The sequence below is a fragment of the Amphiura filiformis genome, chromosome 4 (assembly GCF_039555335.1).
Source record: "Amphiura filiformis chromosome 4, Afil_fr2py, whole genome shotgun sequence".
NCBI classification, from domain to species: Eukaryota; Metazoa; Echinodermata; class Ophiuroidea; order Amphilepidida; family Amphiuridae; genus Amphiura; species Amphiura filiformis.
Window position 1 is genome coordinate 46,441,811 of NC_092631.1, and position 17,075 is coordinate 46,458,885.

At 35.9% G+C, this 17,075-nt stretch overlaps 1 protein-coding gene across 1 annotated transcript; it reads right to left on the bottom strand.

Moving 5' to 3' along the window:
- Nucleotides 1–952: 952 nt before the first annotated feature.
- Nucleotides 953–15,800, bottom strand: LOC140150945 (26S proteasome regulatory subunit 8-like). Its single transcript, XM_072173102.1, is given in 11 exon segments — nt 953–1,692; nt 4,167–4,253; nt 9,701–9,910; nt 10,038–10,191; nt 11,556–11,719; nt 12,487–12,648; nt 13,135–13,260; nt 14,217–14,314; nt 14,969–15,038; nt 15,724–15,755; nt 15,758–15,800. Coding segments are annotated over 11 exon segments (1,200 nt in total). The 3' UTR covers nt 953–1,638.
- Between the last annotated feature and the right edge of the window lie 1,275 nt (nt 15,801–17,075).

A 17,075-nucleotide genomic window follows, 5' to 3' on the forward strand; every position in this document is an offset into this window, starting at 1 on the left:
TATTATCAAATCCTGGATGCGACCTCCTTCTTAAAACCATGTTGAATAAAATCATCTTTATTTAGTAAATATTTTTAAATGAAGATACTATGGTATTTTTAACACATAGTGTTTAAAATCTAAAATGGAGGTCAAGTTCAATATTGGACTTGACCTCCTTAATATTTGAAAATGGCAAAAATATATCAAATTTTTCAAAAGAAAAAACCTTTTAAAAGATATTCTCAGTAATGCAAGAAATAATCCCCATCCACATGTCATTTTGTCAGAAAGAACTATAGATGAAAAACAGGTTTTGACCATTCTCTCAAAATACATTCATTGTGAATTGACCCCTTTTAGATCTAGGGTCCTCAATTGTTCTGCAAGCATTAGTATATTTGAAGCCAAATAAACAAGTAGAATTCCAACACATCAAAATTTGTGACACAAATTGTGAAATATTCAACTATTTAATCATCTCGAAGGTGGTCAATAAATAAAATTGAGTTTCTCATTTTAAGCTGAGGCTATTGAATAATTGTTGTTTTGTTACTACCGAACTGCATTAAACTTTCTGACGATATTAAACAATACGTTTTTTATGTTGCACATTTCTAATTCGGCAGTATCATATACATGTTCAGTGTTACATGTTCAGTGCTTACCATAACTTTGAATAAATAATGGCAAACTTTACTAAACTTTTCTTAAAAGTTTGTAAGACTTCTCAAAAAAAAAAGGACAAGACAAGACATCTACAGTCCATCCAGCCTTACAAATGAGGTAAAATATCTGTGTCCAGTGGTGGTGCTACGGGGTGGGGGTGCAAGGGGGGCATTTTCCCCCAAATATTTTTCTTGCCCCCCCACTCCACCCCCAAAATCATGTAAATTTCCACTTTTTGCAGCAATTTTGCGCAAAATGTGCCAATTTTGCCCCCCTGAAATTCACTTTGCCCCCAATCCCCGCTTGAAAAAAATGGCACCGCCACTGTCTGTGTCGTGATCAGGCAAAATGAGTTGATGTCGACCACATTTGCTTTCTAATTGTCAGCATAATTACTTTACAAATTGTAATTGCTTTTCTGAAAATTGAATCAAAAGATGAAATATGCACAGTTATGCCTGTATCTCAAACGATGTTTACAACCAACTCACTTTGCTTGATTGCATCGCATAATGGGGCTATTGCATTTGAAAACAACACTCCCTTTGTGGAAAATTTTGGGAATTTCAACCAAATTCTTCCAACCTTTTTCATCCATATGAAGTGCTAACAGTGTGGAAAGTTTTGAAATTCCAAACAAAATTGCCCAATTTTGTATCAAAATTTGAGCAATACTGAACTGGATTTTATGAATTTCAACAATTTTCAACAGGAATTTAACATAAAATTAGCACAAATTTTCAGGTGGATTGAACATTAACTACAATTGGATTTGAGATGGTAGTGAAATATTCCACAGGGGGTGTGCATTATAAATGGAATAGCCCAATGCATTTCCAACTGCCTCAGGATGTCTGCAGAAAACAGCCAAAATAACCAATGAAAACTGCTGAATTATGAAGCGGCTTTACTTAGTAAGCTGTATAAAGTTTATATATATATCCATAAGGTAGATCCTTCAAGCAATCAGTATGACGATGTAAGGTAGGTTTACTTCCAGAATTTCTTGATGGACATATTCTTCTCTGAATCTTTCTGCATCACCTGTAATATAAATATAAAAGGTACAAATTGACATCAGAGAATTTTTTTAATTAAAAGAAGGAGATTGTGAGAAAGGTTTTTAACACAAGTGTCTGTCAAGATCTGTTCCATGATTACAATTGTAAAAATATTATTTATATAACTCATACAAAGATCCTTGTCATTTGATTGGCCAATTACTATTGGTTATTTTTAGCTGCTATTTTTAGCTGCAAAAAGACTATTGCACTCAACACAAGTGCAGTAGTCGATTTTCCATTGCACCCACATGGATATTACCATGGCAACACTGACATGTGAGTGTATGGTGCGTAGTTATACTAAATTGGACTTATGTTAAATTTTAATTTATTTTGTCTCCCTGGTGGTCAGCCGGCTGGCGCCGCCCACCAAAGCTACAACCCCCCTGCCTGGAACTGACGCTGGCTGGCTGCCCGGCATTAAAAAAAAAAATTAGCAAATGATCTTCTCATCATAAAAAGAGCAAAATACCCTTTTTTAGTGGGGAATACGCCTAGGCTATTCCCCAATTCCTCATGTTTGCTAATAATTTGGGCCCTGAGACAGCACTCTAAGTGGATAGTAAAATTGGCTGGCACTCAACTTGGACTAGCTATATCCCTGATGGTAATTTATAAAATTAAGTGGAACAAAAGGAATTTAATAAAACAAATATTGAATGTTTTTATTTGTACATAGGAAAGAATATTTTCATTCGGTGAAATATGAATTGTTCCATTAAGGGGTACTACACCCTGTGGTAAATTGTGACTATTTTTGCATTTTCTCAAAAATATTAACATATTGGTAACAAAAGTTATGTATATTATTGGGGCAAGGAACCCAGTTACTACACTGAAATTCCAGTGACTCAAGACAAGCGGTTCAGTATTTATGATAGAAAACGAGGTACATCCTAGCTGTACCTTATTTCTTATCATAAATAACAAACCGCTTGTCTTGGGTTACTGAAATTCCAGTGTAGTAATTGGATTCCTTGCCCCTATATTATACATAACTTTTGTTACCACTGCGTTATTAGTTTTTGAGAAAAATGCAAAAATAGACACAAATTTATCGAGGGGTGTAGTACCCCCTTAAACTCGGCAAAGAATAGAACGATATAATAAGCAAGATACATACATAAACACAGGGCTTTTATAATCCACCTTTTTTAGACCACAGCGCAAAAAAACCCATTAACAACATATACAGCAAACAATGAAAAAATGAACCAGACATGGAAATATGGTGACTGTGAACAAGAACTATCAGTAAAAGATATAAGCTAAAATAAGCTCTTTAAACACAAGATCAGCTGAAATACAGATGTGAGCAGGTAAATTGATGAAAAACAATTCTAGGAAAATCTTTACTACATCAAAAGGCCATTTTTTAAAAATAGTTGTTAACATCAATATTTTCTTCAGTTGATGAAGAGCTATTCTTCTTTTAAGCTATTGATACCCTGTGGTTGACAAGTACTTTTGTCACACTGCGGATGTGGCAAAAAACATCACCAGATTCCTACTATTTTTGTTCAAGACAACAAAACTTGATGAGTTTTTAAAAATTTATTCTGGGAACCTGGAAAGGAATGTTAAATTTCAATATTTGCTCAATGTTTGATATTAAGTGGAAATCTTCCTGATTTTCAAAATCTTTACTTATCTTTAGTAACCTAATAAAAATCACCCTTAATTTCATTCTTTCATAAAAGAATATTAAACATGTTTGTGGTTTCCACAATAAAACTACACTGAAAGTGAAACTAGTCTTGTAAAAATCTTTAGTTTGAATGGTCTGACTGGTGAAAAAAAAAAAACCCAAAGAAATACAGGTTTCAGGCCCTATTTCTGAAAATTGATTGAAATTGTAATTTTATTTTTATTACCAATTTGATCAAACTAAAGAATTACGATATGAGAAGATGGAATAGTTTCGTAAATAAAACAAAAATGTAATGATGTATGGTGTGGGACCCTTTCTGTACATCTCATCATACTAACTGACATTGGAATACTTTCTCTAGAGAGAGTTTACTTTTCAATTTTTTATGATTTTGCATTACAGGAAGGTTAGGTAATAAAAAAATCTTGGCAAACATACAGACCATTGGTGTAATGGTAATGATGTTACTGGTTATAGTTTGATCAGCTCATAATCGGCTGTAACTGTTATGCTTTTACCACTACCCGGAAAAGTAGACACGAATTAAGGGTGATATAGTTGTGCGTATTAAATAAAGTAGACAAAATATAGGTCTTGAATTAATAATTCGAGATACTTCTGGCAAGATATCACAAGATAATTTTCCAATCAAAATATAAAAATATGAGATGTTATAATGCCTGCCAATTACAAACTGATCAAACTATAGGTGAAAGGTGAAATAAGGCATATGTCACAAGTCCTACAATTCTCTGATCAAATGACAGTGATCCATAAACCTAAATATCATAAGTGATACCTACCTTGGCAACGGCCATCTCAAAGTCCTCCTGTGTGACGTGTACTCGTCTCTCTCTCAATGCATACATGCCTGACTCTGTGCAAACACCCTATGTAAACACAACAAGAAATGCAAGCGGTTTGGGGTTAAAAGACACTTTTGATGTTTTTAAGTGATACAGAGGATTTGTCTATATGTGATGTGTCATGTCAAAAGGAGACACTTTTGGGCAGGTTATAAATTTTGAGGTTTTTACATATCTTAAATATAGAGATATTTTGCTCCATAACGCCATTTTCCCCAATGAAATCGGACATTCCTAAGCGAAGATAATGAGTTCGTAAGTTATGGTATTAAAAAATATTATTGACAATGTTGAGAGTAGGAATTACCTTGAAAAATGTCTCAAAAATACAAGATGCCAGTTATATTCCGGTCTGAAACTATCAGACAATATTTTTAACATCACAAATTCACAACAAACCCAAATTGTGAAAAAAATCACCCCGGGCAGATTTTTGGCTATAATTTCTCCATTTACGATCCTGCCCAAAAGTGTCTGCTTTTGACATGACACGTCACATATTTGCCAGGGCACAAAATTAACAGGTGCAAAGAGCCATTTGATTGAATTTGATTAAAGTATTTTCTAGCATGGCTACTAAGCCCCCCCCCCCTCCCCTTGAATACAGTCCACATATTCCACTTTGCATGATAAAACCTACAATATATAGGCCTATATATCCACTATGATGAATGGTAAAACAGAATATTTGAAGAGTGCATCCTTTCATAATTTATGGCAACAAACTTAATCTCCACCTGACAAATATAAGTTGCATGTTTTGGGCTAAAGTGGGGCCGAGGCCAAAAAACTGGAAAAAAAATGAGACCCCTACAAATCACCTTAATTCTGTTTTCTAGCATCAGAGGAGTATTGTTCCTATCAATCAGTACCTCTTTGTTTGCATTTGAAAATGAACTTTAATGAGCTTCGCTACAGACATTAAAGCAAATTTATCCAGAGATTTGTAAGATCGCATTAGTTGTCATGTAAGTTATACATGTATACGTAATAACATTGACAGAGCTGCCTTATATTTTTTCGAACTAAGGCATGTCAGAGTCTTCAAGCCATATTTTTCCAGTTTTAGTAATTTTGCTTAAGGGATCTGGAATGAGCATTTTGAGCGTTTCGATAGTATTTTGAGCACATCGAATTGCATTCTGAATACGAAGAATGTTCTTCTGATATCAAATAATTTTGAATTTTTGAAATTCGCAATTGAATACACATTTTATGGCAAATCATTAAAAATTGATATTTTTGATATTTAACAGTACTTGAAGTAAACTTTATAAATCTGATGATTTATACTTAAAGTGTATGTAGGTGGGTTGAAAAGCCGACGATCAATTGAAAATTTTGACCTTTCGTATTGAAGATATGGATTTTTTCCCAAAACACCAAAAAAATTAGGTCTTTTGGGGAAAAAAATCCATATCTTCAATATGAAAGGTCAAAATTTTCAATTGACCGTCGGCTTTTCCTCCCTGCTACATACACTTTAAGAATATATCATTAGATTTATATAATTTACCGAGGACTGTTATATATCAAAATTGAAAAATATCAAATTTTATAATTTGTCATAAAATTTTATTATATTGTGATTTTCAAAAATGAAAATTATTTGATATCAGAAAGACATGCTTCAGTATTTAGAATACAATTCGATAGGTCTGAGGTGCTCTCATGTGCCACAAAAAATACTGTCGAAACGCAATAAACGCTCATTTTAGATCCCTTAAACAATGCGGTTTATTTATGCAGGGTGATACGTTGATCTTATAGTCAAGAAAGCCACTGGTCACATATATATTTTCATATGTATAGCGATTATTGGGTTATGACAAAAAATAGGTCAAAATGAAAGTTTTTGCATTTCCCCCTCCCAGACAAAAACATGCATTACACACAGCAGAAAAATAAAACCCATTGCAATGAGCCTTAGGATCTCACATATTGAACCCATACCTTTCCCTGTGAGTGTGGGCTTTATTTTTTTTCAATATATGAGTACAAACTCCGTTAGCTCAGGCACCGCTCCGACTCATCTTAAGCAAATGAAAGAAAATTTCCGTTCGAACTTTTCTTCACATGGACATGATTCCGCATTTGACATATGTGACCCCTCAGCACAACTAAGCCCTGAAGTCGCCAATCATCATTTTTGAGATATTCAACCAAAATATTCTGCTTGAAATTAGCTTTAAAATGATATATATCATGTCTATAGTACTTGACATTTAAGTAGTGAAAAATCAATAAAACAGTCAATAAATCCTTTGTTTCCTATTGTTTATTGTTAAGTTCGATGGAGCATATCTCAATAGTGGCACTGGCGACATCCGGGCTCAGTTGTGGAGGATGGTCACATATTATGAATGCATACAATGCACAAGAGACATAATATTTACCACTTAGGCCAAAATAAATTACCGGGTAATTGTTTGCTTGTCCATAGATCACTTTCAGAAGTTGGGTCGGTCGGTCGGGAAAAGGGTTTTTTTTTTCTTATATCTTTTTTTTCCAAGTACCAAAAGTATTAATAATGTGAAGTACTTTTTGTATGTAAAACACTCACTGACCACAGAATTTCCACCAAAGATAAATTCAAGGTAAACCCTGATCTATTTGACATGTAAAATACTGCATTTCTAAGTTCAACAATGTTTTACTTTGTGTAGACACTGAGGGTGATAATACGAAATATCGGAACCCTTAGCCAGGTACGACTGGACAGGGGAAAACATGCAGGAAATGGTATTTTACAACATTTATTTTATATCTTCAGTTTTTCAGACGAAAAATTCATGAATCTTTTGGGAAAATGGTTAAAAAAACCTTTTTTCCAAAAAAAAAAAGTTCTGGTCAGGACTGCCGAGACGGCCAGTCGGATTTGAGGACAAGCAAACAACTTTTTTTTTTTGACCTTAAAAAAGATGCTTTAGAAACTTAAGTTGTTAAGGGCAGCTACTGTTGGCATACCTCAACTGCAATTTTGTGATGATCTCTCGCTCTTTCTAAGAAGTGATTAATTAATATTTGTCAGAACTTGAACTTTGTAGTCAAAAGATGAATCAGTCCATTTCACCCACCCACCCACCTACCGGCTTATGAAATTGAACAATAAACTTTCTTCCTCTGTAATCATATTTCAACCGTCAGTCCGCCACACTCATAGACCCAGTGGCGGCACTACAGGTGGGGCATTTGCCCCCCCACCCCCAATATTTTCTTCCCCCCACTTTAGAGGCAACCTCCCCAAATTAAGTAAATTTCCACTTTTTGTGCAAATTTGCATAAAATTGTTGATTTTGCCCCCCTGAAATTCACTTTGCCCCCAATGCCCCCCCCCCCAATTCCTGGTGCTGCCACTGATAGACTGTTAATATTTGTACAGTTACCATATTCTGCATCATCTGTGATGATGCTTAAATCTATTACTGTCATCCATTTGATACTATATACCATGCATCATAAACATTGCACATGTGTGATATAATTATAAATGTGTGCATAGTTCATATTGAGCAGTATCATTTAAAGACTCATCTTTTATTTTCTTGCAGGCAATTAAAGTTATAATCAGGGACAGGCGATTTTGCGCGGAAAAAAATAGCAAATTGCGCGGAACTTTTTTTTCAGTGCAAATCATGTATCCCTGCCCATAGGAAAAAAAATAGCCAATTGTGCGGAAAAAAAGTTCCGCGTAAATCGCTTGTCCCTGGTTATTATCAATGGATTTCATGAAGCAAAACACCCTACAATTCATCAGAATTCACATTTTTTTGCCTTTTACGACAATCATTGATTGTGCTACTGAAGTAGCAATGATGGCAAACATGAAAGCCAATAGGTTAAGACAAGATTGGATATCAAAATTTGACACAGAATAAAAGTAGCTCTAGGCTGTTGAATTTGGCATGGTATGGTATGCTACTTACGCTAACAGCAGACGTATGAAGATATCAATTTAAACTCACAGATGTTTAAATGCTTTATGAAATAGACATGAGATATCAAATTGGTTAACATAATATATAATTGTTAATCATTTGGTGTGCTGTTAAAACTAAATACCTTGTACCGAAAATTTCTGATAAACACTTTGAAGCACTTTTCTAAAGGGTTCCTAAAGCTATAAAACCAACTATAAAACATACATGTAATAATGGCTGAGTTACATTAAACTGCTTGAAATCAGGTGATAGTAAAACTTTGTAACACCTCATGAATATTCATGAGCAAATCATGCCAATTTATTGGTCAATTGTAAATGACAACCTATTTCACAATACACTATACAGGAAGATATTTTTGTGCTATTCCTTTTCTCCGATCGACCTTCCTTTTACGCGCTATTAACCAATCAGGGATTGCAGGGAATTTGATTGACAGTGACGTCAGACGCAAACTAATCTTTTTTATCTCTGTCTTCAATTATAGTTTTCCCTATCTACATGACAATCTTACCCCCATAGCCTAAGTTTGCTGTAATAAAACAAATACTATATGGTTTATATCGGGGGGAAATAGGGCAACTAAATTTTCCTCAGTACTGGCTACAGGGTGATAGGCCTGTAGCCAGTACCTCAAGAAAATAGTTTGTCCTATTTCCCCTTCAACCATGTAGCATTTGTATAGTACAATCCCTCTTTGAAAGATGTATTGTTCTATTTTCAACAACTCTTCCTATACCTTTGTAGTTTGTACAGGAGCCAACCGTTGTTAATCCGTGATGAATCCACAGTCCAGTAGCGTATACGCGAACGCAAGGTTTTGCGTACGCGTTACACATGAACGCGTAAAATTCGTCATGCCTGGAACGTATGCGTAAACATGAACTCTCTTATGTTGGTGGTAGCAGCTAAATATTACCGCTTTATTCTTTAGTTTTATTGCCGATATCAACAGAGAAATACCGCGATCTTCTTGTAAAGGTTGAGTGGCAATGACAAATGGACATTCCGAATGAAATAATCATGTGAATTGGACATCTTTAACTTGTTTCGTTGTTGAAAGGGATTCAATCATGTTTCACCGTTGTTCATCACCGATTAACAACTCGCGTCCAGCGCATCTGCGTGGTTTACTTCGCTCGGGCAGCTAAAGCTGCCCTCGCGTCTGGCGCGTCTATGTGGTTTGAACCACTCAGACGACGCGGACGCATCGTTGTTAATCGGTGATGAACAATGGTGAAACATGATTAAATCCCTAATTGGCTTGCAAATGGAAAAAGATAGTAAGCTATATTTCTACTATCACACTTGAAAACAGCAAGTATACATGTATGTATTCTAGGCATATGATAACTACAGAATACCCACCTCACCTCCCAACACAGCGTTAGGGTTAGGGTTAGGATTAGGGTTAGGGTTATAGGCACCCTGAGCGGGGGTATTCTGTAGTTACTCCGTATTCTATTCACTGCACAGGTGCATTCAGAGACACCTGTTAACTGTGCGTTCTCTCCCTTTCTCTTCACATACCTTTACTTCAGCTCCCGAGGCACCAGGCATCAGCTCGGCAATCTTCCTCAGATTAATACCTCTCGTCAGATTCATCTTACGGGAATGGATCTTCAAAATGTCCAGACGAGCCTCCTCATTGGGTGGTGGGAACTCAATCTTACGATCGATACGTCCGGGACGCAGAAGGGCGGAATCTAGGATGTCAATTCGATTTGTTGCCATAATAACCTAGGATAAAGTAGAGAGAGACAATTGATAAGTGATTTACTAATTAATAATACTCTAATTTGGCAAATAATCAGAAAGCCTTTTCATACTTGTGAACTTTAATCAATTCAAAGCTGTATTGTTTTACCTTAATATTCTTTGTAGCTTCAAAACCATCGAGTTGATTGAGTAATTCTAACATAGTACGCTGCACTTCGCTATCACCCCCTGAGCTGCCTTCAATACGTGTGCTGCCTATAGAGTCAATCTCATCCATGAATATAATGGACGGAGCATGCTCTCTGCAAAAAAAATACAATCACATGTACCGTTATTAGCGTTTGATTCACTATTTGTAGTGGAATTCCATCATTAAACATTCCAATATTAGATGTATTGTAGATTACATGTGGAGTGGGAATGATCCAAAAACTACCATCAGAAATTCAATTGAATTAACAAAATGTGCCTTTATTCACTTCATGCATGGTCATCAAGTTTGAGGGTAGAGCCTTGATCTGGCAGCATGCATGAATGGGAATTGAACGAGTCATATAACATTGTATAAAGTGACGTAATTCTTTCTTTCATGTCTACAGGAAGAGTCAAACCCTGTGCACGTTAAGTGTCAGAGCTATTCGAAAAGAGAAGCGACACCATCCCCGGTTCTGATATTTGCAATCAATCCTAGGTTCCAGGATCGTGCATAGGTAAACTGTGCACGTTAAGCCCGTGCAACAATACTCAAATTAAAGTATTACCCAATATGGCGGAACAATGTAAGGGGTGAATAACCACACACATGACATAATTTCACACGTCTGATGTGTTCTTTAACCCTAACCCGCCCGTATACTACAAAATACTACTTGATATAGATGCGCTGTTCGTGCGTGCATCCCACGTGGTGTGATGATGCAATCGCCCTAAGTGATATATAGGCACGGTTTCGCTGGCCAGCGAAGCCCAAGACCCGTGGCAAGGTGTCGCCGACCCAGTGCTTGGCATGCGAGGGGTCTCTGGTTCGAATCCCACCCAGAGCAAACAACTTGTTTCTTTCTTTTCTCTCTTTATTCCTTCCTTCTTTCCCTTCCTGTAGCCAAAAAGCCCCTGGCGGGTTAGGGATAACCTCCCTCTGTGCATGTTGTCATGGTTGAGTGGAGGGCATACATTTGTTCGTCACGCTGTATTCATTCAACTGCCTTTCTTTGCATATATAAACCAAGGAAACATGTGTGTGATGGGGAAGCAAAGTAAAGACCAAAAAGGGTAATTTCGTAAGTTCGACACTGAGCAGCACTAGAAACTCTTTTTGTGGTTTGGCTATGTACCCATCAGGGCTTGAATTCTGGCACTTACTCATTGAAATGAGAGCGGTAAACATGTCCAGAAAGTCGTACAAGTATTGTTACTTCCTGAAAGTCCAGTTGCACAATATGGGCACAACAAATAAATGTCACCCAAAGCTTCTCATTAAACAAAACTTCAACAATAATTATGCACTAAGAAAACTACCAAAAATATATATGGGCTAGATGAATATTGGTGATGGGTCAGTTGTGAAACAAAGCAACCAGTGCTCTCTGGACCAATGGGCAAGGTGAAAGTGAGAGCCCTGGTACCCACCTGTAATAATTTGAAACACAGCAACTTGTATTTGACATACCTGGCCATTACAAAGAGTTCTCTGACCATACGTGAACCTTCACCGATGAATTTCTGCACCAGTTCTGATCCTGATACCCTGATGAATGTGCACTCAGTGTGGTGAGCTACTGCCCTTGCAAGTAGTGTTTTGCCTGTGCCTGGTGGCCCATATAAAAGTACAAAAAAAAAAAAAAGGGAAGATAAGAATGAGTCTTCTACTCAAAAGACTTTAATAAAAAAATGTTATCTGCCCAATGAAGCAAACACTAAGTGGTTCTCCAGGTATTACCAGATTAAAAATGCTGGAAATCCAAGCTTAAGAGAGACTCATTCTTATTAAGCTTGATCTGTCCTTTATTTACATAGCACCACTTCTCTTCTCTAGTCTTTTGTTTGCCATTAATTATGGTAGGTACATTGAGTTCTATCAGGCAACTTTTGCTAGATTTTAGTGGAAGCATGACTCATAATGTACTTTGTTTTTCAGACCATAAGGCATTCATTTCATAAGATGAGCCTGGGTGTAAAAACGTTTTTGAGGGTCACATTTTAGGCAGTTTGATGGGTCGCATAGAGCATTATTTTTTGTTTTATATTTTCATAATGTTGCAATGTTGATAGCCACAATGGTCACCCTGCATTAGATGAATGTGTTTTGGGGCATGTATATTATACTCCCAAGGTCAAATGCAGCGACTAAAGTTTCAGCCAAAGAAGAACGGCATTTGCTTACATTTTGAGAGCGTGCAAAGTGTAAACATGAAAGTGGGGTTCTGATTCAATCGTCTGACAATCATCACAACAGACGTGGTAATCTGATTGGTCGATTACGCGTCAAAACGTTGGCCGGTGCAAACAAAGCTTCTCGTATGTCGCTCATTAACAAGGCGCTCGTGTTAACCTGAACAAGGGACTGCAGTTCTTCTCTGAAACCCGAGCTTAGTACTTACCTTTGGCTGTGCAATTCCTAAAGCATCAAACAGCTCTGGATGTTTGACAGGCAATTCAATGACCTCTTTGATTTCTTTGATCTGTTTGTTGAGACCGCCAACCATTTCATAGGTGGAGTCTGGCACTTTCTCAACCATCATCAAGCTGACGAGAGGATCCACCTATACAAGCAAGAAAACATCAATATAAATAAATGGATGTATATGTAGAATGCCATTAACTAGTTAAGCTCTATTACATCAAGTCATCATTTTCACACATAAAATACACATGTAATACAATGCACAGTTACATAAATAAAATATTTATTTAATTTTTTTTCTAATTTCTTAATCTATTATTTCTAACAGCAATAAACTTCTCAGTATCTCTACAAGATTTCAGAAAGTTTACAAAAAACATTAAATATGGCGTTACTGTCATCCCATTTACAAGTATAAATAAAAATACTTTGCATAAAGAAAGAAAAAAGTTTTGATTTTCAAAACCTAAAAGGCCCAAAGTGACATTTCTCATCTAAGTTCAAGGGAATTTCCCAAAAGGTAAGTGTGAGCTTTTATCACTGCGAGAATGCAACGGAAGTGTAGAGTGTGATTGCCAACTTATATCTACGTAACAAGTTCACCTATCTGTGAGTTATTCCTTACCTTGTTTGGTAGAATCTTGTGTAATGTGTGACTGTCATTTCGTAGTGCTACTCTACAGTTGGGTTGGATGTCATTGATATCTACTGACTTGTCAATGTCAACTACAAATTTACCTTCTGGATGAACCTGAAATAAAGGTAAAATGGTTACAATTATTAGAACTGTATTGAACTGATTAAGTGCCCCTAAATAAAGTCATTTCAAGAGGCACTACAGTATTAGCACTATAATCGACATGCAGAAAAAGTTGCCGACGTTTTTTTATGTCGACATGTTGATGGATTTTTCCGACATGTCGACAAGAAAAAACCATTTCAATGACACCACTATTATATCCAATTGAATGGATACTCCTGAGCAATAAACCTTGTTTTCCTGCAGCTCATCCATGATAGCACAGCCCCCTGGGGAGGTTATGAGACGCAGTAGATGCGTGGAAGTACACACACATCTAAAATGGCATGCTGTGTGTGCATTCACTTTACTTTTTCACTGATTACTGGATATTTTCCATACAAAATGATGGTGCAACTTGCGATAATAATTTAACATAAATTAAACATAGATATTACACTCATTGCAACTCGATATCCAGACTGTTTTCCTAAGGCCAAAAAAAAAAAAAAAGTTCGTATCAAAAATTACGCGCTCGTTTAAAAAATCCCACGATTTGACAAAAAACAAATGCGGAAATTTTTTTTATTTAAAAAAAAAATATTTTTTTAATAGTTTTTTCCAGAAAAAATCGGCGAAAAAAGTCGGGAATAAAAAAATCGCATTTCGCATTTGTTTTAAATTTCTCGTGAGCTTTGAGACAAACCTTTTTTTTTTTTGTGGCCTAATTCCTAAATTACATAAGTCCACAGGGTGTGCTAATTACGGGACACTAATCAGGGTGAATTTGAACTGCAGAATAACAAGATTGAACTCAAAGTAACTGAGCAACAAATATCTGTTAGCTATCATTGTGCTAATTTTACCCCTTCCTATCATTTACCATATAGCTGTTAATAAATTCAAAGAAAACTTATATTTTTGATCAAAAAGGACAACCATTTTACAACATCATTAGAACAGCATACCTTCACTAAGACTTTCTTTTTGTCCATTGCTTTTACCACCTCCCCAACATGAGATCCTTGCTCCTGGAGAAGTTGTAACTCCTCCCGTAACATGCGCACTGCAAAAAGAATGTAAGGGATTCAAGACAAGCATTATTACTTATAGTGCATAATTAGTAAAGTGACACTGGCCGGTGCTTTGCAATTGTGGCAGAACCTTAGCAACAACATAACACTTAATTTTATTGCTATCCATTTCAAAAACAAAACACAATTTGTCAGTTTGCATCCAGGTTTCTCTACACCTTTGATAGATGGGATTTATTCTTTTGTTGTGCATTTCTCATATTTTCACATTTTTGTCATCAGCGGTCATTCCTTTTTTTACAGCAAAGGGTAAAATGACTAAGACGCATAATAAATGTAAGGGTACAATTACCGAATAGGGTGCAACTTGCTAGACTTGAGTCCAGGGCTCGTTTACGGAGTTTAGGGTTAGGGTTTAGGGTTGGGGTAGGACAGTCTTGTAATAAGACTAGTAGAGTTGCACCCTATTCGGCATTCACTCCAATATAAGAAACAAATATGACACAGATCTGCTGCACTCACACTGATGAAAGATGAGTACCATGACTACCATGTGAAAATTCCAAGGTAGAAATTAATTGTTTGTGTTTCAAAAAACAGTTTGATCAAGAAATATTTTCTACTTGCAGGGCAATATTTTTACATTGTATTACTTTTTCTTCTTAAATCCTATGTTTATATCTCACCTTTTGCATTCAATTCATTTCTTTGGGCTTCCAATCGTCTCAAATTCTGACTCTTTTCTGTCACAACCATCTGAAATCAAAACAATGCTAATTAATTAATAACAATTGATACAAGACAAATCGTCGGCAGAATGCAACACTAACGTAAGTGCAGTAGAATGTCATAGCTGCCTTGTAAAACACCTATTGTTTGCAGCACAATCCCTCATCACGCTCATCGTAAAGTGTGGATTTTCTGTATACTTTCCTGGCCACTAAGCTAACCCCAAGATATCACCTTTACATGTAGTTAGGTGTTTTTCTAGTGTCATTGGTTAAAAGTAAGTACATTTATTAAAATGTTGCAAATGGCAGCTATTGCATTCTACTACACTTACGATAGTGTTGCACTCTGCCGACAAAATATATCCATCCATATTTCTATCCAAAATATAGATTTTCAGCACAAAATTAGAATGACAACTTTGAACATAATTTCTCCTAGAAATATTAGTCCTGAGCTGTTGATTTTGAAGTTCATGATTTGTTACTTTGAAGGCCTACTGTTCAAATAAAGCCTTTTATTGCATGTGATATAAATCATAAACCTAATTTTGCATTTGATTGCATGACGTTACAAAACATGTTGATTAATGATTATGTTACATACACAATACAGTACATTGTAAAACTTTGTAACACCATCTTCTGGTCCGGAAATCACTGCTTCAGTGCACTTAAAACGCACCAATTTTGCAACAAAAAAGTAAGTTTACCTGAAGTTCCTCTAGTTTAGTCAAGTAGTATTGCGGATGCCTTCACTCCTTCCATCTCCGTTGGCATCAACTTCCATCTACAGACAGAGAAAAGAGGATTATATACCGGTACATGAAAACAATAATTACCGTATACATACAATAATTGTAAGTACTCTGTACAACTATGACAACTTGGAAATTTTGCTGTTGCATCAAAAATGCAGGCGCTGCCGCTGATACATGTAGTGTTGTGCAGCAAGTGTTGTGCAACAAGTTTTAACAACCTTTGCTTGTGCTATTCAAAAAAGTGAACTTACAATGTACTTTATGATTCTCAATTCATCTCACTGAAATCAAAAGTTAATGAAAGAAAACTGATGACCCATTATATGACATGTGATTGTGAACTGTTAACTTGTTAAGCATCTCATTTAATTTAAGAGACGTGTTTGAGTGTCTCATTCGCCATCTTGAATAAATCATAATACACAATTGCATCACACACAGAAAATTTAAGACTAAGTAGATGTGTTTGAGTGTCTCATTCGCCATCTTGAATAAATCATAATATTGCGTCACACACAGAAAAATCTGTCAAATGCACTTGAAAATGTATGCAAGATAGTTGATACCTGGACACTATCGTAAATTGCTGCTACACAAGGCTTAAAAGCTTGAGCTTGCATTAGCAGTTTTATAGCAATTAAACTAAAAACATGATTCATGCACTTGACGAAGGATGAATTTTGGAACAAAAATCAGTAGAAATTTCAATTGAATGAAAACGGCTTTCAACAGCTGCACTTGATCCAACCGCAATCACACCAATTATAGTGTTTGGGCCAATTTGGCTGACAAAGTGTTAACTATAATATTTTGCAGTAAATCTTTGACGAGCGCATACAATGTAGTATGCATACATATGTGCATACTACTGTGATGTTGCAAACTCAGAGCCAAAAACATGTGCGGTGCAAAGTTCATTCATAAATTTCTGCTCAGCAGCAGATCACTTCGGCAGCCAATCAGACATTTCAACGTGCAGTAAATACACAATGTACGCTTAAAATACGCTCTCTCATTCTCAAAGCCAAAGCAAAGGTTTACTGCAAAATATTATTAAGGTTTGCCTACTCTATTAACGTGGCTCTGTGTACTCTAGATGTTGTTTCTTTCCGAAATTGAGTTTTTTGATATGTTTGTACTTTGTTATGTTTTTTATAAATACAAGGAATGAAAATCCAGATTTGTAAACTCCAACTGCAATATTTTAAGGATTTTATTTCATTATTCCACTCGTGTTTGAAATTTAAAAGGAAAGAAAATCTTTGTTGTACCAGCATCTTGTTGCGTATCGCGCAATTTGTTAA